We start from the raw sequence: 27,595 nt of genomic DNA, 5'->3' as shown, positions 1-27,595 counted from the left end.
AGTAGGTACTATCCCAATAATATATCATATCGATAAGCTCCATTTTCTATTCCATTATATCTTTTTTTCCAAGAAAAATAAATTTATATTACCTACCAACTAAAATATTTTCCTTTCTAGTTTAACTAAAAATTTTTAGCAACAAGTGCTAATTAAAAATTTATAACACCCCCGACAAGTGAAGGTTACAGTAAGAACTAGAAAAGAGCTGATAACTTTTAAACGGCTGAACCGATTTTCTTGGATTATAGCTAAGAACACTCTCGATCAAGTCACCTTTCAAACAAAAAAAAAAACTAAATTAAAATCAGTTCATTAGTTTAGGAGCTACGATGCCACAGACAGATACACAGATACACACGTCAAACTTATAACACCCCTCTTTTTGGGTCGGGGGTTAATAAAACTATCCGGGTATCTTTAAAACGAGTGAATAGGCATCTTCTAGTTAAACTCGTCCAGTCTTAGACCACATCATCACTTTTCATCAGTTGTGATTGTGGTCCAGCGCTTGCCTATAATGAATTTAAAAAAAAACTTTATTAATTATATAATTATTAATTTAAAAAGTAGCCAGTATGTATCAATCGTTATCTTTATATTGTACTAGCTGATGCCCGCAGCTTCGCCCGCGTGGATTTAGGTTTTTAGAAATCCTGTGGGAACTCTTTGATTTTCCGGGATAAAAAGTAAAGTAGCCTATGTGCTAATCCAGGATATTATCTATCTCCATTCCAAATTTCAGCCAAATCCGTCCAATAGTTTTTGCGTGTTAAGGAGTAACAAACACACACACACACACACACACACACACACACACACACACACACACACACACACACACACACACACACACACACACACACACACACACACACACACACACACACACACACACACACACACACACACACACACACACACACACACACACACACACACACACACACACACACACACACACACACACACACACACACACACACACACACACACACACACACACACACACACACACACACACACACACACACACACACACACACACACACACACACACACACACACACACACACACACACACACACACACACACACACACACACACACACACACACACACACACACACACACACACACACACACACACACACACACACACACACACACACACACACACACACACACACACACACACACACACACACACACACACACACACACACACACACACATACAAACTTTCGCCTTTATAATATTAGTGTGATTTAAATCCCATTAAAAAGTGACCTAAGTTCATTACGGGCTAATATCATATCACGTTAGATTCTTCAACTATGTAATTACGAGAGCTTACGCGCGTCATACTTTTTATTTCATTTGTGTATTATGTAGTCTTTTTAGTGATTATCATTTATTTGAGCTTAGACTTTTTAACCCCCGACCCAAAAAGAGGGGTGTTATAAGTTTGACGTGTGTATCTGTGTATCTGTGTGTCTGTGTATCTGTGTATCTGTGTATCTGTGTATCTGTCTGTGGCATCGTAGCGCCTAAACGAATGAACCGATTTTAATTTAGTTTTTTTTGTTTGAAAGGTGGCTTGATCGAGAGTGTTCTTAGCTATAATCAAAAAAAATTGGTTCAGCCGTTTAAGAGTTATCAGCTCTTTTCTAGTTTTCTTGTAGAAAAGAAGGTTAGATAACCGTTAGGTTCATAATATTATGTCAATAGACAAATGTCAAGCTGTCAAGATGGACGTTGCCTAAATACATAATTATTTATTTGAAAATGATGTTTTGGAAAACTCAAATACTTTGGATCGTCGGGGGTCTTATAAATTTTTAATTTACACTTGTCATAATTATCTTTTCTTTTAATCTGAGTCAGGCAGAAGACCACATCTATCTCTCACAGTTGAGAGATAATCGAATCTAATACTTACCAGACGTATTTCAATTTCTGTGCCGTTAGCTATTGGCCTGACCTTATGAAGATAAAGACGGGGACAAATCTAGAGAAATTCATGGCAGTTTTTATTAACGCTTTTTAGTAACGCTAAATCGCTTGGCGGTACGTCTTTTGCAGGTAGAGTGGTAACTAGCCACGCCCGAAGCCTCCCACCAGGCAAAGTTTATTTAAGTATTTATTTCTCAGTTTAAATTCTTTTTATTAATAGATTTGTAATAAAACAATCCACCAATCTGTGTTTATTTTTGAGACTAATCTTGAGATACGGCAGGTTTCATGCTAACCTCTGTTTCCTTGAACATTCGAATATAATATAAGCAAATTCAGCGAAAGATTTCATAGGTGTTAATAGATTTACAAGGAGTTGTTCTTAAAACAATCCGAACACGGCCCATACCTTTTCAACGAGGAAACAAGTGTAAATTAAAAATTTATAACACCCCCGACGATCCAAAGTATCTGAGTTTTCCAAAACATCATTTTCAAATAAATAATTATGTATTTAGGCAACGTCCATCTTGACAGCTTGACATTTGTCTATTGACATAATATTATGAACCTAACGGTTATCTAACCTTCTTTTCTACAAGAAAACTAGAAAAGAGCTGATAACTCTTAAACGGCTGAACCAATTTTTTTAGATTATAGCTAAGAACACTCTCGATCAAGCCACCTTTCAAACAAAAAAAACTAAATTAAAATCGGTTCATTCGTTTAGGCGCTACGTCATTCGTTTAGGCGCTACGATGCCACAGACAGATACACAGATACACAGATACATAGATACACAGATACACAGATACACAGACACACAGATACACAGATACACACGTCAAACTTATAACACCCCTCTTTTTGGGTCGGGGGTTAAAAAGTCTAAGCTCAAATAAATGATAATCACTATAAAGACTACATAATACACAAATCTATAATGAAGGCGATTAAAAAGAGCACCAATCAAATTGAATTCGTATATGAATCACTGTTTTGGTGCTAAAATCTGCAACTTGTGGTAGCTGTAGGTATTTGGTGTGTTTGTAAATTTACGATAGTTTAAAGGACGAGTCACAAGCCTTACCAATACAGAGTACATTATATACTTACTAATCTTAATAAGGGACTTCGTCTGTGTTGGAGTTAGCTGGCGGGCGTGCTCTGCCTTTTTGGAGTGTTTTTTTTTTTTGTTAAAACTGACTGGAAAGCGCTCTAAGGGGGTGCCGTGCGTATGTCGGCGAGCGCCGGCACAGACGGGGTCCATACTTGTATAGTTTAACTAACTTGTTACAAATAACTACAAACTTGACATTGGCTAATCTTTGTAAAGCCAGACGAGAGAGAGAAAAAAATCTTAATAATGTTAAACTTATCTTAATAACTAGCTGATGCCCGCAGCTTCGCCCGCGTGGATTTAGGGTCTGAAATCCCGTGGAAACTTTTGATTGCAGCATCAGGATTGAGGAGTTGGAATCCAATTTTTTATGAAACAATGTCACAAAGTTCCTCTATCGATCAAAAAAAAATTTACGCAAATTGGTTCAGAAATCTCGGAGATTTCGGTGTACATAGGAAGAAAAACACAACTCCCTTTTTGAAAGTCGGTTAAAAAAGTAGCCTATGTTACACCCTGGTTATTCCTCTACTTGTCAGTGAAAATCCCGTCAAAATCGGTTCAGCCGTTACAAAGATTAGCCTTTTCAAACAGACAGACAGACAGACAGACAGACAGACAAAAATTTTAAAAACGTGTGATTCAGTGTTGGTATCGTTCAAATAACCATATGAGCTTAATATGAGGTAATTATTTCGAAATTACAGACAGACACTCCAATTTTATTTATTAAAATAAGTATAGATGTTAAAGTTGTCTTAATAATGATTAATGAAGAATACCTACGATGCAGAGACAGGGCGTAAACAAACACTTTGCACGTTCTGAAGATCATTGATCGACGAACTATCGCTGCTATGAATAATTTTGGTCGCTAGTACTTCCTTATGATATTGACAAACAAGGACAAGCCGAGTTCTTTAGGCACTCGGATTCTTTGTCTGGGAATTTTAAACTTTAAAAACCCGGCCAAGTGAGACTCAGACTCGCGTACCGTACTCACCGTGACAGACACTATGGACGGACGGACGGACGGACAGACAGACAGACAGACTGACTGACAGACAGATAGACAAACAGACAGACAACAAAGTGATCCTATAAGGGTTCCGTTTTTCTTTTTGAGGTACGGATTACGTAAAGAAACTCTGAGAATAGCTTTTAACTTGTAAATGGATCGATATTATTCGGTATCTATTATGCCTAATACAAAAAAATATCAAAAATATGTTTTAAATTATACTAGTGGCATCGTTTTAGGTAATTAACATAACCGCAAACAATAAATCGAATTGATAAGACTCGGTGTTTATAAAATTACAAAAATTTGACCAATAATAGTGTAATTAAATTATAATTGACTAAAAGTTCACAAAATTGGATTCGACGAAGCGAAAATGTCCGACAAAGAGAACAAAATGGAGAGGCTAAAGAATCGGCTGATAAAACTGCACGGAAAAATACACGATCGAGTTGAAGACTTCCAGGATCAAATGCAGACACGAATAGAGGCCAAAATATCGAGGATCGTATCACACCTATCAGAGGATAGAAGTTCAAACGGAGACAAGGATACAGACTCCGTTGAAAGAGATGACAAATCGTCCACAGATGATAAATCATCCACGGAATCACAAAAAGACCGTTTATCAATCCCCTCTGTGATAATAGACGAGTCTAATTTGAATGTAGATACGAAGCAGATTTGTAAGGAGTTCCTGATGATTGAGAAAAATGGCGTACTTTACAGAAAATGTGTGTCGACGTCCAACCTTACTGTAGATGATGACTGCAGCTTTTACAGTTCCAGTGATTCCTGTTTTTCTCGGCTTTCCTCTAGTGATGAAAGGTGAGTAATTTTTACATTGTTACTTGGATAGTTTCAGGTACTTAATGGTCTATGTATTAAAGTCACTGTGACTTGAATACTTAGACCATTTTAATTCAATCATTCTTGCTTGACAACTTTATGATAGGCATCTTAATTAGTAGACTTACTTAACTAAGACAATAAGCGATCAGCTGTGGCTTTATTCCCGCGGGAACTTCGTAAAATCCAGTGATTTTTTTGTCTACATTAAAAAGGTAACCTTTGCAAAATTTCCGTTTTCTAGACAGGACTTTTTTATTTTATCAGATTTTATAGGAAGTACCTAAATAGTATCTTCGTTCAAAATTATCAACGCCATCTCCATCAAAGAAATTCTAACTATTTTATTTCTATAACATTGAAAAACTTTCGAAAACATTGCACGCAAAAATTTTTTACCTCCTTCCTTATTTTGATTCTCCAGTGCGAAATTAACACTTTTGTTAAATTTTACCCAAGAAAATGAGTATACACTCTACTCTCTCTCTGTGTGTATATTTCACAGCAAAATTTCCTATTCAACTTTTTAGTAAATAGCGGACAAGCCTTTGTTCTCTCTATTTACCTAAATGTACCTGGCTAATGTTTTTATCATTAGGTAAACCGGTTGGGCGATGTAGCGCAAAGCTTATCATTAAACCTATTTAGATAGATAATACAACGTAGGTTAAATCGTTTCACTTGTTCTTGTAATCGACTTTTCATGGCATATATTTATGGGAAATAATGACGGAACGTCTAAATAAAAACAAACGATGCAAGGTATCTCCATGGTATCGTACTGGAACGCTGAATCGCTTGACAATAAGTCTTTTAGGCTATAGTTTGAATAAAATTAAACCCATTCAGAAAAAATCGTTCAATAATTGTACGTAGCTCAATAAGACCAAAAAGTAGATCGGTACTACTTAGATATCACAGTCACCAATTAGTGTTCTGTGTTTTCTAACGTCTTTTTAAACGTTTTGAGTTAAGGGATTTTATTTGCTATTTAACGATCTCTAAATAGTTTTATTACAAAGACATGAAGTAATACAAAATATTTAATACCTACATTGCAACATTTACGACCGTGTAATAAATTAGCAGGAAATTGTTCCTATATTTTGTTGCGGAGCTATCTGTAGCTGGCCAGCCATGCTTACTCGCTTGAAAAATAGAATTAACCAAGAGCCCGTGAACGCCAGACCTACGTTAGGGAATAAAGACAAATCTTTCTCCGCAATTTACACTACAGAAGTAAAGAACGTTTGACTGCTATGAACTTAAAGTTGGGTGGCTTTGACAGATAGCACGTAGTAATGGCGCTTAACAGGGCTCTCTCCGTCACTCGTTTCCACTCGTTTCATACAATCGTAGTTCCAATTTCATTTGAATATTAAGCAACCAAAGTCCATGAAATTTTGCAGACATATTCTAGAAACTAATATCTGTGTCTGTGGTGTTTTAGATTTTTCTAAAAATATGTAGTTTTAAAATTACAGGGGCTCCAAGATTTGTATGAAAATTTTAAGACCGCGTAACTTTGAAACCGAATATTTTAACAGAAATCTGGAAAACCACAGACATAGATATTAGTTTCTAGAATATGTCTGCAAAATTCCATGGACTTAGGTTGCTTAATATTCAAATGATATTGGAACTACGATTGTATGAAACGAGTGGAAACGAGTGACGGAGAGAGCCCTCTTAAAATTGCTGCACAAAAATAATATCATACCTAGTATAAAATGTGTTTTTTTGATGTATTTTACGGCATACTATTTATTAGAAATCCCGTCATTTATTGCCAGACACTTTGTACGGTGGAAACATTCACGATCGTGTAACAAACTAGCAGGAAATTGTATATTTTGTTGCGGAGCTATCTACAACTGGCCAGCCATGCTTACTCGCTTGAAAAATGCAATCATCCAAGAGCCCGTGAACGCCAGACCTACATCAGAGTATAAACACAAAGTTTTTCTCTGCAATTACACTAAACCACACTTGAGTTGCAATGACTGATAGGAAGTAATTAAGGTGCATAAAACGTGATTTTTTTAATGTTCTACGGCATACTATGAAATCATCGCATTCATTGCTAGACACTTTGTATGGTGAAAAATTCCCTTATAAATACCTACCTTTAATACACTACTTATTATATTTTGGTGCAGCGATTTCATGCATCTTTATACTACCTGCTATCAGTCAAAGCTGCAGTAGCTAAAACTCAAGGCTCGTAGTATACCCTACTTATTATCTTATGTGCTTACCTCCTGTAAAGTAACTTTAAAAAAAACAATCCTTTCTATGCCGCACAGGTCTAGCGTTCACGGGCTCATGATCTACCTACAACGAAATGTTATGAAATGTTTCATACTTACTGTAAGTATAATATCTAGGTCTACCATCTGTGTACGGGGAAATTTGAAATAGAAGAAACAAAATGTTATATTCTTTGAATTTGAAAAATCAATATTATACTAACAGTTTTTGTCGGAAAAGTTTTTGAAATGTTGATCTACCAAGTAATATTGTTATTTTTACTAATTTATAAAAGTAATGGTGAAGTTATTTACAATGTTATACTACCGCTATTAGGTACTACCATGCATACATCTATACTAGTGGTGTCAAAAAATAATTTATCTATAATACATATTCAATATAAAAAAATATTCAGGATATTAGATTTTCAATAAACCCCATATTTAATACAAAATATAGTAATTTTTAAAGCAATACATTTTCCATTAGAATTGCTTTTAAATTTCACGAGGCGTTTGCCAAAGATACACCTACGATCTACGTCACACGATATCAATATGGTTGCGAATATCATACTCATTCGCGATAAAATATGTTCTATCGCTACGCGTTAGTTTTTTATTCGTTTGGAATATTGCCCCTCGGTAGTTTTACTTATCAAATAGATTCTTTCGATTTTGCTATTCAATCAGGACAGTAGATTTATTTATTTGTGAAATTGGTTGTGGGCATAGACCTATGATTTTTCGCTTCGCTCAAAGACTGACAAAGTGAGGGAGCGAGAGTAGTTAGATAAGACACACTGCCGCGAGCGAAAGCGAGATAGCGAAACAAGATGCCAATAAGTCATTGTTTACGTGAGTATCGGTCCTTATGAGTTCGGCCTGTTCCAAGTCGAGGTGATTTTTTGCATTTACTAAATAATTTTACGATTAAAACGTAAAATCTATGTCTTGCCACCATGGTGTCTTGTTCAGTGAGCGAATGTGACGTTACAAGACGTTATAATGCGCGTAAATACACGTTTCACAGGTAATTACTGATTATTTATACTAATTGTTTATAATCATTATTTCGTCATTTGTTGTTTGAAAATTAGGCAAAATAACTATTGGAAGCTTAGATGATAGGTTTCCCTTAAGACTTATCATCAAATTACATTGCTAAATGAAGAATTTTTGGATATTTTGTGTAAAATTTAAAAACGTTTGGTTACGATAGGGATTGACAAAGTGATGACGTCACAAGTATCGATAGTCGATAATCGTGTCTGCCGGTAGGTTTGATGTGATAGGCTTAAGCTGTCTGTCTGTCTGTCTGTCAAGAAACCTATAGGGTACTTCCCGTTGACTTATAATCATGAAAGGCAGGCAGGTAGATCTTATAGCACAAATACTGGAATAAATCTGAAAACTGTGAATTTGTGTTTACACCATTTAAAAAAAAATTAAAATATGTTTCAATTTTCAAAGTAAGATAACTATACCGAGTGGGGTATCATATTATGAAAGGGCTTTACCTGTATATTCTAAAACAGATTTTTATTTATTTTTATGCATAATAGTTTTTGATTTATCATCGTGCAAAATGTTTAAAAAAATACCCGAGTACGGAACCCTCAGTGCGCGAGTCTGACTCGCACTTGGCCGGTTTTCCTTTTTATTTGGTGTGACTTAGATTTCATATACAGGGATAAGGGTAATCCGTACATTACTGTATTTAAGTGCTTATCGGGGAGGTCATTAGCTATGAATTGAGCGCCATATATGTATATTATTTATTTTTATTGACTTGTCACTTAGACATTATACCAGTGTTATTGTATTTAATCAAATTATATTGACTTGCACCCTTTAAAAAAATAGAGGTGGAAAACTAACAAATTCTGGTAATTTTTATGAAAATCCCAAAACACGCAGAAACATCCATACTTACGCATTTTTATTCTTGACAACGTGATATACATATAGATTATTATAAATTGCTTATTTGTAGTAGCTGCACCAAGTCATTTCATTAATAAATAATAATTTGTTACCCAGCTTTAGCTTTGTTGCTATTTGTGTATTTGAAATGTATTTGATTTTTTAAGATTATAAGATACTGTTTACTTCACGTCGTTAAACTAACTCATTAGTGTCCTATGATTTCGCCAGTAAGACTATCGATAATACAATGCTACAGTCAAGACAACTCTATTTCACGCACACATTTACGTTTCATTTTTTGTAACACCGGTAATCTGTCATTGTTGATCTAGTACATACTAAATTTATGGTTGTGGGTAATACTGAATGTAAATAATATCATATTTCGTTATCGGAGTTGATATTATCACAGATTAGGTTAGTTACTTCATATATTTCGCGCGTTTGTTATTATAGGTTAGGTACGTAAATTGTATTGGTCTTTTTGGAAATGTGTGTGTTTGTGTGGTCTCATGATGGAACCGGGTGGGCATAGTGATTATATCCAGGGTCTCATGATGGAACTGGGAGGTAGCCATAGGAACCGAGTGTCTGTTATAGCTCCGGCGTGCTTGGAGCTTGGGTTGTTGGATTTTTGTATTAGTTTTAGCCGTGATGAAGGCTAAAATAAAAGCTCGTTATTAAAACGATTTTTAAATAGGTAACTGGGTAAACTTATCTACTTTTTGTACCTTCTTGACATTTCTTTATCATTCCAATTGTTTTTAATTTTACATAAATAGGTAGGTAGATATAGATAGGTACCTAGGTATTTAGAGTAAAATTATTACCATATACTATACGTCTTTCGGGATTTCTTTATTGTCATGCTTTTTAGGGTTCCGTATCTGAACCTGAAGGGTGCTAACAAGGAATACAGAATCTTTTATTTATTTTTGTGAAGCTTGTAGGTACTTATTGAAGTAAAGATTTACAAGTGCCTTTGAAATTTGTTTACTAGCACTAAATACTAGTACCAACGTACTAGTGTTAGGTACCTACTATTTTTATGACTTGAGTGTTATTGAAATGGTGACCCGTGCTCAGTAGTGCGCCGGCGATGAGTTCTCACTTCTTTTTGATGATTCTTATAAAAAAATTAATGAAAATAAATAATTTAAGTATAAAAATACAAAATAAAAAAATAAAAATTATTTGTTTTTTTAAAGTGATATAATATATTTCTACAGAACTTCCTCCGACACCTCCCAGACGTCGCTTTTAAGGTGGTAATCTGTATAATGGTTCGCTAGGGGTGAAAGCAACAGAAAAACAGGTGCAAGCGATTCTCGACCTTATTGACGGTAACCAGAAAGTTGTTATTTTGTCATATTCTTGCTCAGTATCATTCATAGAGTGTTAATATGTGGTTTTCTGAAATATGTCAATAAGGTTGAAAATCGTTTGCATGCAAGTTTCTGCTTGCGGCTTTTTTTTTGATAGTTAATATATTTTAACGTAAAAAATATTCAATATTTTTCTGTAGCAAACATTAATATTATGATATAGGAATCTAACCATATTTGACACCTCTAATCTATACATATAATAAAATTGTAGAAAAGTGGTGTCTGTACAATGGAAATATATAAAAAAAAAGTAGCAGGGGTTGTTATTATATCGATGCCGAACCCAAAATTGTAATTAATTTTTTTTTGTCTGTTTGTCTGTTTGTCTGTTTGTCTGTTTGTCTGTGTGTTTGTGCACGCTAATCTCAGAAACGGCTTATTCGATTTAGATACGGTTTTCACTAATATATTGTAGTAAGCTTCACTTAGGATTTAGTGTTTATTTCATGTCAATCGGTTCATAAATAAAAAAGTTATGTCAATTTAAAGAATCACGGCGCCTCGCGCCTGAGCGTCCGTGGCTATATAAAGCGCGAAAAGTCACTATTCCACGCGAACGAAGTCGCGGGCACAGCTAGTAGGCTGCTAAAATCATAATCCTTCCTTATGGCTTTGCCGTAGTCGGTTTAAAAGAGCAGTAAAAATGTAAATCTTTCCCAGATTTACTTTAGAATAGGCAGTGACGGATTAACCCTTAATCAAATTAAGCAATTGCCTAGGGCATCACGTCTGAGGGGGCACCTGAAGAAGCACAAAAAAAATCCGCCCTTAGGGCATCACGTCCCACTCTCACTCTCACCACACCAAAAAGAGTTTCTAGGACTAATTTGAAAATTCGCGCGTTTTAAGTTGACATAGAGTCCGATCTAGAGTCATAACCCCACTCCCGCTTGCCCACTCGCTGCCCGCTTGTGCATTCGACAATTCGAATGCCCCCGAAAGCCGCAAGGCGCATTTCAATAAATAAATCTAATGTTTTTAGGCGGTAAAGGTTTAAAGACCGATTCTAGTTGACATAATTGGTATGGGGGCCCATAGGCATGGATTGCTTAGGGCACCAAGTAGTCTTAATCCGTCACTGAGAATAGGTGCTTAGCGGCCATCGGTTAGCCGTTAGTGGTTGGTTGGAAGTTTGCGGAACTACAATAGCAGCTTCAAGCTCGTTAGCCGTTAACGTTGGCCCGAGCTTTTGTGGCACGGTTAAACCAATTAAAAGCTCTATTTGTCCTTAGTTTTCCTCAACTTCAACAATTTCACGGTTACAAATGATAAGTTATTTCAATATTTTGCACGGATTCTACAGAATTCATATTAAAATAATAAATTATTTGTACAAAGGTTGGTGTATAATATAATTTATTGTTTATCAGAAAACATTACGTTCGACAACGACAACCAACTAATAGAATGACTGTATGTTCCTATAAAAATACACACAGTTGTAGCATCCGACCGAATTGATCTAACCATCTACACTATCGTCACCGTCATCAAAATATGATAGACGTCCATTCCTTGACAGAGGTCTCTTGTAGGGACTTCCACGGTGCCGCCTGGATCCTGCAGTGGCTTCGTGCGATTCGTTTGATATCGTCTGTCATCATAGTAGTGGGAGTCTGCTAACGCTGCACTTTCTGGTGAAATGTCATCGTTCCAGCATCTTAGGACCCCTAACGTCAAACAGTTCGACATCTCATCAAATTATAAAACTCATTTTTATCAGCATTCAGCAGCATTACAAAAAGAGACCATCTTTCTCACAGAACAACAGAAATCCGACCAAGAGCCGGGAGCCTTCCACCTGGAGCTAACCTCGACGTACCAACAGCTATCAACACCTGTTCCGATCTTCTGGAGAGGATCGGCAATCGCTTCCCCAGACTTATGAGAAAAGGAGACTGTATAAATAGGGTATTGAAATGTTAACCATTTTATTGGTGGTGGTTGCATGTCTATTTATTTGTCTAATCTATGACGGTAATGTGAATAACAGTAATTAGAATATCTTACTCGTATTTTATTTAAGTCGTCTTGTAACATTGTGGGATCTTATAATATTAAGAGGGCTCTCTCCGTCCCTCGTTTCATACAATCGTAGTTCCAATTTCATTTGAATATTAAGCAACCAAAGTCCATGAAAATTTGCAGACATATTCTAGAAACTAATATCTATGTCTGTGGTTTTCCAGATTTCTGTTAAAATATTCAGTTTCAAAGTGACGCAGTCTTAAAAATTTTCATACAAATCTTAGAGCCCCTGTTATTTTAAAACTACATATTTTTAGAAAAATCTAAAACACCACAGACACAGATATTAGTTACTAGAATATGTCTGCAAAATTTCATGGACTTTGGTTGCTTAATATTCAAATGAAATTGGAACTACGATTGTATGAAACGAGTGACGGAGAGAGCCCTGTTAAGGGCGGATTAAAAACTGAATGAATAGCCATTTAAGTAAATAATTTTTAAATACACATCAAAAATTTCGAAACCAGCAGATTTGAACCCAGGATAGCCAGGGAGACGAATCTCCGAATCCTGCCCGGTTCCGCAATTTTTGATGTGTATTTAAAAATACTTAGTTTCCTTGAAGTGTAGGTAAAAACGCTATCAAAAAAATTATAAACCATTTAAGTAGTTTTAATCCGAACCTGAATATTGGTTTCATGTACAAAATTGTACAAAATTACCTAATTATGATTATTGGGGTGTTGCTGTATTTTGCTTTTATTGTGTAACTAGCTGATGCCCGCAGCTTCGCCCGCGTGGATTGGTCAGATCCCCTGCAGCATCAGGATTGAGGAGTTGGACTCCAATTTTTTTATGAAACAATGTCGCAAAGTTCCTCTATCGATTAAAAAAGAAATGACGCAAATCGGTTCAGAAATCTCGGAGATTTCGGTGTAAATAGGTAGAAAAACACAACTCTCTTTTTGAAAGTCGGTTAAAAAAGTAGCCTATTTTACGCCCTGGTCAATCCTCTACTTGCCTGTGAAAGTCCCGTCAAAATCGGTTCAGCCGTTCCAAAGATTAGCCTTTTCAAACAGACAGACAGACAGACAGACAGACAGACAGACAGACAGACAGACAGACAGACAAAAATTTTAAAAACGTGTGATTCAGTTATGGTATCGTTCAAATAACCATATGAGCTTAATATGAGGTAGTTATTTCGAAATTACAGACAGACACTCCAATTTTATTTATTAGTATAGACTAACAATAATTTACTGTAACCACATGGCGAATGAAATAAATTATGTAACTAACCGTATTAAATTTTATTTCTTTACTAAAACTATCTAAGGGGTTTTTTTTATCCATATACAAGTTAGCACTTGACAGCAATCTCACCTGGTGATTAGTGATGATTCAATCTTAGATGGAACCAGGCTAACCTGGAAGGGGTATGGCAGATTTTATTAAACCCATACCCCTTTGGTTTGTAAACGGCATCATACGAAACGCTAAATCGCTTGGCGGCACGGCTTTGCTGGTAGGGTGGTAACTAGCCACTGCCAAAGCCTCCCACCAGATCAGACCAGTGATTTACAAATTATAAAATTCCAAACCGGGAATCGAACCCGGGACCTCCCATTAATAAAACCACAGCGCTTACAGGGTCCAGGGTGGGTTACCAGGGTCAATCATCAATTGGTGGTTTCATTCCCGATCTTTTCGCTGTACCACGTATTATTTAGCCAGATGTTGCGTAATTTACGCCAAGCCGCAACGAAGCAAGGATCCTGACAAGCGAATCAGATGTGGACCTGCAAAAAGAAATAATATATCTCCTCTAAATTGGTGCTGAAACCAAATTTTACATTTTTAAAATGGGTACTGCAAACTATTTTGGAAACAATCCTCTCTCGTATTGATATGTAATAACACATTTTTGATAAAAGTTTTAATTTCAGTACCTCTTGAAGAACACGAGGTTAAGTGACGTGAACAAGAGGCTGAAGGCACAGATATGGAGCTCCGTGGTGACGATAGTGCTGGTGGAAGCCAAGAACCTGCCGGCCATGGACGTGGAGACCAGATCCAGTGACCCTTATTGTAAATTTAGGTATTTCCACTTATAATAACTAGCGACCGTTCGCGGCTTTGTCGCCCCTGAATCAGCCACTCTTTATGTATAGTGTAATACTTGGAAACACCTATCCACCCCGGATTAAATAAAAAATATTATACAAAATCCACCCTCTCCGAGATAGGTAGACGGAGACACGTTCCTGACTAGGTATAAGTAGGTGGTGCAGCCTAGCTAGTGGCTGTTTTAGGGTGCATAACCGGAATAAGTAATTTCGAAAAATCTGGCCTTATTCCTCGTCACATTATAAAGGGAAGCTCTGTTTAAAATTTCAGCTTTCTAGGTCCAAGGGATTGGGCTGGGCGTAGATGAGTCACAGAGTTAGGGAGTTAGTGAGTCAGGACTTTTCTTTTTGTGTTCTTAATGTTCAAAAAATTAATTTTACGCCTTGATTTAGTGGTATTACTTAGTAGTAGTAGATGAAACCACTAATTAAAATTATTCATTAAATACAAAACTACTAATTAAAATAACTATTAACTATGTAAGTAGTAGTTTTGTAGCTTAATTCATAGCCCATGCCAAGCCATGATGCCACATACCAATGTAGAAACAATCGCACAATAGTAATTAAAATCAGTTTCTTAGTTTAATTAAGTTTGTCTTTGGACTAGTTAGTTAGTAGATACAGTTGGTAAGACAAAGTTAGGTGTCTACTCAAACTTAGAATAAACTTAATAATGGTCCCTTTCTCGCTATTCGTGAAATACAGCTGGACTTTTTATTTAGGTTAGGTAACGAAAAATACAAAAGTAAGGTAGTGTGGAAGACCCTGCATCCATCATGGCTGGAGCAGTTCGACCTTCATCTTTACGACGACCAGGAACAGATCTTAGAAGTTACTGTTTGGGATAAGGACAAACAGACGAAAGATGACTTTTTAGGAAGGTAAGTGTCGATATTTTTTTTATAGATTATTATTAGCCATGCTAATCATCACACTATCACACTTAATATTATAAAGGAGAAAGTTTGTATGTGTGTGTGTGTGTGTGTGTGTGTATGTTTGTTACTCCTTCACGCAAAAACTACTGGACGGATTGGGCTGAAATTTAGAATGGAGATAGATTATACTCTGGATTAGCACATAGGCTACTTTTATCCCGGAAAATCAAAGAGTTCCCACGGGAATTTTAAAAAACCTACATCCACGCGAACGAAGTCGCGGGTATCAGCTCGTGACTAATATTTTTAAAAACACAAATAAACCGTTCCAGATGCGCAATAGACTTATCAAGATTAGAAAGAGAGATAACGCACAATATATGGCAAGAACTAGAAGATGGGAATGGACAGATATTCCTCCTCCTCACAATCAGTGGGACAACGCAGTCGGAGACCATCACAGACCTGGCCAGCTACAGGGAAAACCCTCGAGACCTTGAAAGCATTGAGAGGAGATATGTAAGTTATATTTTGTACCCGAAATTTTTTTACGCCGACGTCCGCGTCGGTTAAATATTAAATATTAATCTCAGTATACCTACTTACGCGTCACCGATGGATACAACCGAACCGACCGACACCTGATTCTGGCTATTTTATTTTGGGACATCCTGAAGATTAACCAAGATGTTTTTCAAGGCAACCTGTTTTAGATGTTTCTGAATAGAAATTAGATCTAAATAGATCTCCCAAATTCCATATATGATAAACCTATAGCCAAGCTGAAATTGAGTCAGGCACATATTTTGATTTTGGCTCGTGATCTCTCAACTAGTCATATATAAGGGGCTATATTATGTAGAAGACAAAGAGATTTGACTGTATCCAATTGACATACATTACCAAGAAATGACAGTAGGTACTACTCAGATATTTAAGACAAGGTAAGATTCAAACTTCTAAAGTAAAGACAAAGAAAGTGTTCAATAAATTCTTTAAAAGGTAGCGGATTAGAACCAAATGTGCCAAAACCGCCAAAACACATACAAAACAGACCTTGCTTTGTGGAACGTAGAATGTTGGCATTATTCCAACACTATCATTAGAAAATGAGACTTCAACAATGGATGCTTTCAATTCGAAGTATAGCTGTTTATGAGTTATCGTAGGTATATAAAAGGGCTAGGTATCTGAATTCTCAAATCAAAATATTATACTTAATAAAGTTTATATATCCCCAATTTCCAAATACGTTATCGAGTTCCGAAATGGCGTCAGCCCATAAAAACAAACCAGATAGGTACCTACTTAGATTTTTTTGCAATAAAGATTTCCGGTAGTAGTCATTTGCCACGGGCAAAGGATTCCACCAGAAAAAACGTTCACATAAGACTTATAAGACACAGACCCATTTCTAAATAATTGATTTACCCGTTATACCTAAGGCAAAATCTGTGCCAGAAATGTCGTCAAAAGTCTTTCTGATAGTAAAATTCCCTGAGGAAATCTCGGGAAAAATCTTGAATAATTTTGCTACAAAATATGCATTCAGTCCCCATTATGCTCAAAAGATCTACATGTAAAGATCTACATCTGGTTTAAATCTGCTTGATATAAACCAGTAATAAGAGCTTTTGTATCATCATCGACGTCCACTGCTGGACCCAGGTCCCTTGTCGCCGCGCCGCCTGGATCCAGCGGCTCTCAGCAAACCGTTTGTTATCTGTCGCAAAGTAAGAGACTTGCCAACGTTGCGTTTTCCAATACGAGGTCGCCTTTTCAGCACAGTTGGGAACCCAACGTCTACCGGTAATCTCCGGTAACGGTGATTTCCATATAACGCTAAAATAAGCAATAATATTCTTATCGAATGTAACGTTTATATATTCTAGACGTGGTACCGCTTAAATGAAACAACAAGTGGGGTCGGATGGCTTTGTGTCAAAGTATACGGAGCTAAAGGCTTAGCGGCGGCGGATTTGGGAGGAAAATCGGATCCTTTCTGCGTGTTGGAACTTGGGAATGCAAGGCTGCAGACGCATACAGAATATAAGACTTTAACCCCCAATTGGATGAAGATATTTACATTGTAAGTAGGTACCTTATAAGAATAATAAGTAGATACAGTTCATTATATGCATGCACCCATTTATTTGAGAGCTTTACGGAACTGACGCGAGAAATCATACATAAATGCCGAAAATGTGTCTCTTTGTCTATAATATGTCTGTCTACAGCCCAACAGATTAACCGATTTTGATGAAATTTTGTAAAGAGTTAGCTTACATCCTGGGGACGGACAAAGGCTACTTTTGTGCCGGAAAATCGAAGATTTCCCACGGGATTCTCAAAGACCCATTGTTTTAACCGATTTGTATGAACTTTGGTACAAAAGTAGCTTGCGTCCCGAAAATTGACATAGGCTACTTTTATCCCGCAAAGCAGAGTTCCCACGGGATTTTCAGAAACCTCGTGAACGAAGTCGCGGGTATCATCTAGTAAAAAATATGTTAAACCCTTGGCCAATTTTTCAGCACAGTAAAAGACATAAGCTCAATACTTGAAGTAACGGTATACGATGAGGATCATGACCATAAAGTGGAGTTTCTCGGGAAGTTGGCAGTACCTCTACTGAATATAAGAAACGGGGAGAAACGGTGGTTCGCTTTAAAGGACAAGAAGATGAGAGCAAGGGCGAAAGGAAACTACCCTCAGATATTGTTGGAAATGAGCGTTATTTGGAATCCGGTAAGACAGGTTTAGCTTCTGATCTAATAAGATCTGCTAATAGATAAAGATTTAAAAAAGATGATTTTAGTTGATGTTGTTATTTTGCGTAACATATTGTTTTGTATAATAATTATAATATTAATGTTATTCTGTATAACTGGATTAAGTAACAACTTTTATGTTTTGTACCCACTAAGTTTTTGATTGAAAGTCTACTGTTTTTTATACTTGCACACATCTGTTGAGGAGTTCCATCTTCCATACCCGAAGACCTTCACTTTAAATGGGACTAAGATGATGGTACAATATTTCAAAAAAAAATATACAAACTTTGACAGAATCATGTAAAATTAAGAACACCCTATAAATTAACTTTTATGTCTGTTAGTAACATTCCGTATTCTAATGTAAATTGTTGAGCTATTTTTAATTTTTTCTAGCTCAAAGCAGCAATACGAGTGGTCAACCCAAAAGAACCGAAATACATGCATCAAGAAGCGAAATTCAAGAGGCAACTGTTTGTGCGAAATGTTGTGAGACTGAAGGCAATCATTATGTGGTTTATTGAAATTGGCAAAATTTTACAGTAAGTTCTTATCATATTCTGGTAATTTTGAAACAGCCTAGCTATTTTGAGTTGACGAAAACCAGTTAGATGTTGTATAGAAGCAGGCGTTATTTTGCGGAAGTCCATGATATACAAGGAACCAAAAGGTTGATTTGTTATAATCTGCTAAACCAAACAAATCTGTATGGTGCAACATGCAGCATGCGACATGCTACGCCCTCCCACTGATAAACATGCAGGAAAAGCCAGCCACCCAGCAAGCAATATGTACGCACAATCACATAAATCCCAAAACCACTCGACGCACGTTTCGCCCCGACACCAAAGCATGCTCAGGAGATGTAGACCTTACAATGCCTAATTGCAAAGTTTGGCAATACAATTTTTGGTAAAAATTTGACGTTTGGAAAAAATAATCGCGTACCTAACAAACAAAAACAAAACGGCATAGCTACAGTCGAATTGAGAACCTCGTCCTTTTTTTGAAGTCAGTTAAAAAGAAGGTACCTTAGGTATGAATAGGTACCTTCTATGCCGGCAGGGTCCACCTTAGACTGCATTATCTCCTGTTTGGTGTGATTGTATTCAAGCGCAAGCCAATATAGTTACTATGGAATAGAGAATTCGAGAGAAATCGGAGGGAGGCATGTACCGTCATGGGACGGTACGGGCTAATTTAGATTAGATCCAATATTCTGCTGTAGTGTAATGAACTTATTATTTGCAGAGACTGTTTCGAATGGGAGTCTCGGATCAGATCATTTATTGGGCTGCTCGCGTGGTTGGCCTTCTGCTACTACTACCAGATGTGGATGCTGCCGTTCTTATTCCTCGTCTTATTTACCAGGAATTGGCTCATTTATAGATTGACTGGTAAGTTTCTTTGAAATTATCTTGTCTCATTTCTATTAGATTAAGACTAGATTATTTTTCTTCACATAGCTTGATGTTTAAGTTTTTATTTGGGTGTAATTCCGAAAAGAGCATACCTCCGACGAATCTGCAATTTAGTATAATAACGTATTTTGACCACCTAATCACGTATATCTTTATCAAAATTGGCGCAAAAAAAAAGTTATTAAAATGTTGAAATGACGGTTCCAGATGGTTCCAGTATCCATGTATGCGCTTTTCGGAAGTTTATCCTTTTATTTATTCCTTTTTTAAGTATCCCTTTCAAAATAAATACCGACAATATTATATTTTCGAAACAAATACACTTAGTTAAAGTGTGTTTGTAAAAAAATCAAGTTAATTTTAGTTATGAAAACATTATTTTTTTATACTTACCAAAATAATTATAATTAATAACTAGCAATAGCACTAAATTCACACAAAAATCTGTGCCAGGGCCGTACCTATCTTTAAGTTTTCTGCTAATACTTTAGTTATTATTTTTATTCTTTCGTTTCGTTTATAGCTAAACTAAATCGTTTACGAGGTAGCCCGTGGGTGTGGATAAAACAACTGTTCGTTACTAGTAGCACAGTTTATAGTAGTAAGTCAAAAATAGACGTTGTCTGAGCTTTGCATGGTTGTTATGATAACGAGAATCGTACATGAAAAAAAAAACTCGCCAAGTGCGAGTCAGACTCGCGCACCGAGGGTTCCTTACTCGGGTATTTTTTCTACATTTTGCACGACAAATCTTTAAACTGTTACCTATGCATAAGATAAATAAAAATATGTTTTAGAATGTACACTGTGCAGGTAAAGTCTTTTCATATGATTTTTAAAAAACCTTAATCCACGTGGACGAAGTCTTGGGCATCGTCTATTTGGTAGAGCTTGTCTATTTTGAAATGACGCGCCCCACCACCGCAATTTTACACATCTAAGTGAACAAAATTATGTAGTGGGGCGCGTCATTTGAAAATAGACAAGCTCTACAGAGATAATTGCATCCCGGATATGAATATCGGCTGTTTTTATCCCGGCAAATGAAAGAGTTCCCACGGGATTTTTAAATCAAAAGTCGCTAGCATCATCTAGTTTTTTTTATAAAAAACATAATATCCTTTCGCGACTTAGGTACCCCATTGATATAATCATCCAGTCCTAGTGTTGAATATTGGTAGCCTAGTAAGGGGTGTTAGCCTAGAGTTCTTCTCTAGAGGAAGACTTCGGCAGGCACATTTTTTGAGATGACAATGATGGTGTGTTAAAAACCTTAAAATCTTGGTAAATTCTGTTTATCTTGAAGCAATGCCAATAGTTGTAGATACACTATTCAAAGTATCTAACAAAAGTGGTGGCTCTCACAAATGTAACAGGATCAAATTCCCGATTTGATGTCCTAACTCCTCCTAATTGCAGGTGGTAATCCTTTACTAATTCCTGTTGATGACGAAGACTTACAAGCGGAGGAAGATGATGAAGAAGAAGTGGATAAGGTAAATATAAAAAATAATAATATATATGCATTATTTAAGCATTGTAAACGCCGCTTTACGCCATTACATTCCTTAATTACATCGTTAAGGCGCATGACACGGGTCTGCCCGCGAAATCCAAATTTAATTTGGGTTTTCGCAATTTGTGAACTAATACGACAAAGTAGGCTTATGGCACTCTAATTGCACCAACGGCAATAAGTATCATCAGTCATCTCCACATGTTTATATAAAAATCTTTACTTAAAAGGGTCCAATTTAAGAAATCAGTCATAGTATCGAGTAATTTGTGAATAACTCACGTCAAACTCATTATTTTGACTAATTTCTTAAACTGAACACTTTCAAGTAAAGATTTTTATGTAAACCTGTGAAGATGATACTGCCATTGGCGGAATTGAAATACCATTTAAGCCTAATTTGTCGTATTACAAAAGTTTACAAATTGTGAAAAAGCAAATTAAATTTGAATTTCGCGGTTAGACCCGTTTAGTGCACCTTAATCTTATTGTTTCAGGAAGAGAAAAAATCTTTGAAAGAAAGACTGCAAGCGATCCAGGAAGTGACGCAGACTGTGCAGAATGCGATAGGTTATGTTGCTTCTTTAGGGGAAGCTGTCAAAAAGTAAGTCCTACCTTTATCCATACTTCCATACTAATATTATAAATGCGAAAGTGTGTCTGTCTGTCTGCTACCTTTTCACGGCCCAACAGTTTAACCGATTCTGACGAAATTTGGTACAGGATTAGCTTATATCCCGGGGACGGACATAGGCTCCTTTTTATCGCGGAAAATCAAAGAGTTCCCACGGGATTCCTAAAGACTCATCCGTTTAACCAATTTGTATGAAATTTGATACCGAGGTAGCTTGCATCCCTGTAATTCATAGGCAACTTTTTATCCCGGAAAATCAAACAGCTCCCACGGGATCTTTAAAAACCTAAATCCACGCGGACGAAGTCGCGGGCATCTTCTAGTTCATCATAATGATCAACCCACCACCACCGGCCTGCTACTGAGCACGGGTCTCTCTCAGAATGCAAAGGGTTCTGACCTTTATTATGATTTAGGTATTTATTAAAATTTCTTCTTAGTTTGATAAGATTTTTCTTGTTCCAGCCTGATGAACTTCACGGTGCCATATCTTAGTTACATAGCGATACTGATGCTTATGGGAGCGATGTGTGTATTGTACCTGATACCTCTGCGATATCTACTCATGGCATGGGGTAAGTGATCAGTCATTTTTCTATGTTTTCCATTCCATCAGCCTGTATGCGTCCACTGCTGGACATAGGCCTATCCAAGAGCGCGCCATCAAACACGGAACTCCGCCTTCCTCATCCACCCGCTGTCCGAAACCTTCTTCAGGTCTTCTATCTATCTGTGATTCTTTGCCTTCTTCTTCTTTCTTCTTTGGGGTTATGCAGATCCTTGGATTCCTTTGTCCGTCTCCGATCCATTGTGATCGCCACCAATTTTACAGTTCTGTGTCAATATTTCCTGACGATTTAGAGTAGATTCCTCAGTACGATGTGTTTCCCAAGGAAGCTGCTACGTTTATGCATTAGAGCGGGGCAGTGTATGATCATTAAAGTTTCGACAGACTCCTGGCATTTACTTGCGGAAGTGTCTAGGATTTTTGGTTGACGGGGGAATCTTCTTCATCCTCCGTTATGTGGGTTATGTGGGGGTTCTACCCTCTAAAACCTCCTCGGAGGCCATGCTTAGCGCATATTAAGAATCTCTGAAAACACTCTACTCTCGGAACTTCCGCCAGTGCCCGCTGTACGGCAGAAAGCTGAGATTTTGCAATATCTAGGTAGATTTTCCTGTAACGCAATTTCCAAAGGAGTTTTAGATCTTTTTGTAACCTATTTTGCCTACATCTATAAAAAATAATGAGAATGTAAACAAATTTTTCTTTTCCAGGTATTAATAAATTCACTAGAAAAATTCTTCGGCCGCATACAATACCCAACAATGAGGTGCTCGACCTACTATCGAGGGTGCCGGATGACGAAACTTTAGTAAGTGAAAACATCATCTTTATAATTAGGTATTAGATATAAAACAACCTCGTTGGTTTAGTGGTTAGCGCGCTCGATTGCACATAACGAGGTCCTGGCTTCGATTCCCGGATCAGGTCAAAAATTGGGTTTTTATGTCAAGAAATTCTCAAGTACTAGCCCGAAGCTAAGAAGTTGGCGGTGTTTCACCGTTCCTGCGATTGATTTTCTCTCCAGTCGTGTCGGATTGCCGTCCCATCGGACTATGAGAGTGAGGGAAAGACTATTGCGCACACACTTGCGCATTAAAATATCTACTGCGCAGATGGCTAATCTTTGTGGAGATTGGCCGCCACCGTGGCTCAAATTCTCTTGGGAGGACATTATTTTTAGATATAAAACCCATTTCTTATTTAATAAGCCCAGTCCAGCTCTTAAGTGCCCTGACCACAGAATTCAAAAAAAGCATAGAAATGACAAAGTATTTGAGCTCATCGACCGACGACTTGCAGATAATAATTATTCAGTGTGTGGTAAAAATATAATGGTGATTATGTGACTGTGTCTGTTACAGTTGGATATCAGAGAACTGAAGCCCCACGCGCCGAGCGAGCACAGAAAGGACGCAAGAAAGAAGCATAAAGCGTCGTAACGCACAATAACTTATATGATTGAGTGTATGATATTAGGTTGATACGAACGAAAGGTGCCGGATTTTCCATTAGGCATTAATTAATTAGAGGCATTAATCGCATAAAAGACGAGTAAAAGGCGCAAGAGCCGTACGCAATGCATTCCTTAATAGGTGCCTACTGAAGGACCTGTTATGGAATGCATTCTTGGACTCTCCTTAATAGGACATTGGATTCTCCTTAATAGGACACCAGTCTATGGAACTAGACGCGACAAAGAAAACGCGTATCTTTGGTCACCTCAAGTGTATAAATTGTATTTCACTAGAGGATGCCCGCGACTTCGTCCGGGTGGATTTAGGTTTTTAAAGATCCCGTGGGAACTGTCTGATTTTCTGGGGTAAAAAGTTGCCTATGTCAATGACAGGGACGCAAGCTACCTCGGCACCTTTCATACAAATCGGTTAAGCGGATGGATTTTTCGGAATCCCGTGGGAACTCTTTGATATTTTTGGGATAAAAGTAGTATATGTCCGTCCCCGGGATATAAGCTAACCCTGTACCTTTCGTCAGAATCGGTTAAACTGTTGGGCCGTGAAAAGGTAGCAGACAGACAGACAGACAGATAGATAGACAGACAGAGACACTTTCGCATTTTTAATATTAGTATAGATTGTAGACCCCTATTTTATTTAACTTTTCAATACCTACCTACCTACTTAGTTATCGATTAATCGTACACAGACAGAAGTAGGTAGGTACCTACTTTAGATATCCCTCAGTAAGGCAGTGCCTTTTTGTATAAATGAATAGCACGCATTTAAAGACTTTAGTGTATCAGTAATGTTATTTGCAATTGTTTTGTATATTTTAATAATTACATACCTACTTGGTGTGTATTTAACAGGGCTCTATCCGTCACTCGCTTCATACAATCGTAGTTCCAATTTCATTTGAATATAAAGCAACCAAAGTCCATGAAATTTTGCAGACATATTCTAGAAACTAATATCTGTGTGTGTGGTGTTTTAGGTTTTTCTTAAAATATGTAGTTTTAAAATTACACGGGCTCAAAGATTTGTATGTAAATTTTTAAGACCGCGTAACAGAAATCTGGAAAACCACAAACATAGATATTAGGTTCTAGAATATGTCTGCAAAATTTCATAGACTTTGGTTGCTTAATATTCAAATGAAATTGGAACTACGTTTGTATGAAGCGAGTGACGGAGAGAGCCCTCTTAATTTTCATTAAGACGTAATACGTTATTGAAATTAATTAATTAATAGGTACTATTTTTGTTGTTCAATTGAATGAAACGGGAAGCGCTGCCGCCAAATTATATCGGTGCTGCACTTTAAAGTGATAGTTTCCATTTTGGTAGTTTTTGTATTAATTTCTACCAATTGTACAAAATTAGTAAATATGTATAGTAAGGAACCAACATACATAAAATTCATATTAAAAAGTAAATGTGTATAGTACCTGTTTTGACGTCCATTAGATATTTTGTTATCTAAAGTACAACGTTTTATCGAAACACATAGCCAGTTAAATATTACATAAAATCATTTGTTCTGCTTATTTAAATTCTATGAACATATTCAAATTTTGGGAATAGCTTACGCCATGTGCAGTTATTATTATTAAGTAAAAAATTTAATTGAAATACATATTACGATTTGATAAAATATGATTTTGACAACAATTGTGAAGTTTGACTTTTTGTAAGTTATTCACTACACATTAGTTCTTGTATTTAATAAATACCTATTTTATACTCAATAATAACAATTATATTATTATTAGCTCTTTTTCATCATATCTCTATTTTTCAAGATTAGTGTGAACCTCCACCTTCTCCAATTTTAAAAATTTTGCGTGGTATGAACTGTGATTTAAAAATATATTATTATAATAAAATTATTGTGTGAATGACAAAAACTACTAGTTATAAAATAACACTTAAACACCAATTATTATAATTAATAAAATGTACCTTTTTTAGTTTTATAAGTACAATAACTATAATATTTTTTTAAATATCATATTGTTAGTATCCACACCTTCACTAGGTTTCGCTAGTTAACTGTAATACTATATTATGATTACTAGCTGACCCACCCCCACAGGAATTTCACTCGTGAGGAATTTCTAGAAATACTTTGTTAGTGGGGGAGGTCTCCATTGGATAAAAAACTCACATGCAAAATCTTAAGTTTGTAGACTGTAGTTTGAGGATTATGTAGATTTATCAGTTGGTATGTTTCTCCATTTCTAAATTTAGGTGGATAGGAGGCTCCCTCCTTAAAATATTAGTTATCTTTAAAAAATAAATTGCATTTATTGTAATAATGTAAAAACTAAATAGGTAAATTATGTAAAACGTAGATAGAATTTTTTAATGTGTACCATTGTTTTGTAAGAAGCATTATATTTTTTGTTAATGTTGATATACGATAAAACCCTAATAATTGAGATAGATTGAAATAGATATTTAGAATCAGTAATCTTTAGTGAAACTGTAATAGCATAAGACTGAGACCAATCTCATTAAATTATTACTTAATATCATTGATAATTATTATTACAAAAACTGAGTGTACCTATCTACCTATTTCAAAATTATATTTAAATCTTTATACCTAATTGAATATTTAAAAATCTCAGCATATTGTCGTATGCTTACTTATTTATATTATAGTACCAGAGTAAAACGTAACTAATTTCTTTATTACAAAAATGTATAAATATTCTGTATAAAAACGTACAAAAATATTTCTTCAATATAATAATAATATTATCTAGGCACAGCTCCTTAAACTGTTATTTTTGCTATCAGTAACGCCATTTTAATTTTTTTTAATAATAATTTTAAGCTTTTAAAATTATGAGTATACCTACAGTTGTAATAAGTTAAATCATTATCAAATTCTAGTCATGCTCTGATAAGTATTTGTTCCTGATATCTTGTTACTTTGCCAAACTGCACATTGAAGCACTATTTCAACTAGAACGCACATCATGCACATTTTAAATGAATAAAAAATTGCATTATGTAGCTGCGACATATTATTGTGATAATAAATCAAATAAAAAATGTTTTGTTGCATTATGCAGCTAGCTAGTTATTTAATAAGTCCTAATTTTTGTATGAGTTTGTCTTCCAAAAAAAATATGGATAGATGATCAATCAGACTATATTTTTTTTATTTTACTATAGATTTACCTTTAACCAGATTTCAATATGACTTGCTGACTTAGGTCCTTACTAATAAAAATTTACACATTTACTCACTGTTTAGTCATGATTTCTATAAGTAAAATGTGTAACATTTGAATGAGTTTAAGCCTTGTGTAGAATGTGTAAAGTTTTATTAGTAAGACCGTTAATTATTTTAATAAGTTTACCATCGTTTAAACTTCATACAAAAAAATATGTATTAGCTAAATAAAATTCTCAAATTGCAATTTTATTCCTTCACGAAAATTATGAACATTAATCACATGTTAATTGTTCGAATAATTATTATTCACCTTCCATTGTTATAAGTTATTGTTAAGACACAAAGTGATGATCAATGTTAACGCTTTTCAATTTTTAAGAAAATCAAAAATTTTATAACATGATTTTTTTGTTTTATTTTGAAAACTTGCCTTTGTGTGCCTTTAGAATATGCGTGGATTTAGATTTCAAAAATCCCATAGAATAGTCTCCTTATTTCCCGTGATAAAAACCTTTGTTGCACTTGGATGCAAAGCTAGC

At 35.9% G+C, this 27,595-nt stretch overlaps 1 protein-coding gene across 8 annotated transcripts in view; it reads left to right on the top strand.

Moving 5' to 3' along the window:
• LOC123865444 (multiple C2 and transmembrane domain-containing protein) overlaps nucleotides 1-24,261 on the top strand; it is a 111,533-nt gene extending 87,272 nt beyond the window's left edge. For 4 of the 8 annotated variants that reach the window (XM_045906475.1, XM_045906476.1, XM_045906473.1 and 1 more), the window contains exons 2-15: nucleotides 4,337-4,925; nucleotides 12,279-12,426; nucleotides 14,436-14,587; nucleotides 15,341-15,499; nucleotides 15,829-16,015; nucleotides 17,389-17,585; nucleotides 18,031-18,244; nucleotides 18,667-18,812; nucleotides 19,522-19,667; nucleotides 21,111-21,187; nucleotides 21,705-21,811; nucleotides 22,307-22,416; nucleotides 23,120-23,217; nucleotides 23,771-24,255. In XM_045906475.1, the coding sequence (XP_045762431.1) occupies nucleotides 4,474-4,925; nucleotides 12,279-12,426; nucleotides 14,436-14,587; nucleotides 15,341-15,499; nucleotides 15,829-16,015; nucleotides 17,389-17,585; nucleotides 18,031-18,244; nucleotides 18,667-18,812; nucleotides 19,522-19,667; nucleotides 21,111-21,187; nucleotides 21,705-21,811; nucleotides 22,307-22,416; nucleotides 23,120-23,217; nucleotides 23,771-23,848 (2,271 nt within the window). In that variant the 5' untranslated portion in view covers nucleotides 4,337-4,473 and the 3' untranslated portion in view covers nucleotides 23,849-24,255. Of the gene's footprint in view, nucleotides 1-4,218; nucleotides 4,926-12,278; nucleotides 12,427-14,435; nucleotides 14,588-15,340; nucleotides 15,500-15,828; nucleotides 16,016-17,388; nucleotides 17,586-18,030; nucleotides 18,245-18,666; nucleotides 18,813-19,521; nucleotides 19,668-21,110; nucleotides 21,188-21,704; nucleotides 21,812-22,306; nucleotides 22,417-23,119; nucleotides 23,218-23,770 lie in introns of those variants that run through there. The other 4 variants (XM_045906470.1, XM_045906468.1, XM_045906474.1 and 1 more) reach the window with 3 other exon arrangements.
• The last annotated feature ends 3,334 nt before the right edge of the window (nucleotides 24,262-27,595 follow it).

The sequence above is a fragment of the Maniola jurtina genome, chromosome 5 (assembly GCF_905333055.1).
Source record: "Maniola jurtina chromosome 5, ilManJurt1.1, whole genome shotgun sequence".
NCBI lineage: Eukaryota > Metazoa > Arthropoda > Insecta > Lepidoptera > Nymphalidae > Maniola > Maniola jurtina.
The sequence above is the reverse complement of the archived record's forward strand: the minus strand, read 5'-3'. Positions and strand labels throughout refer to the sequence as shown.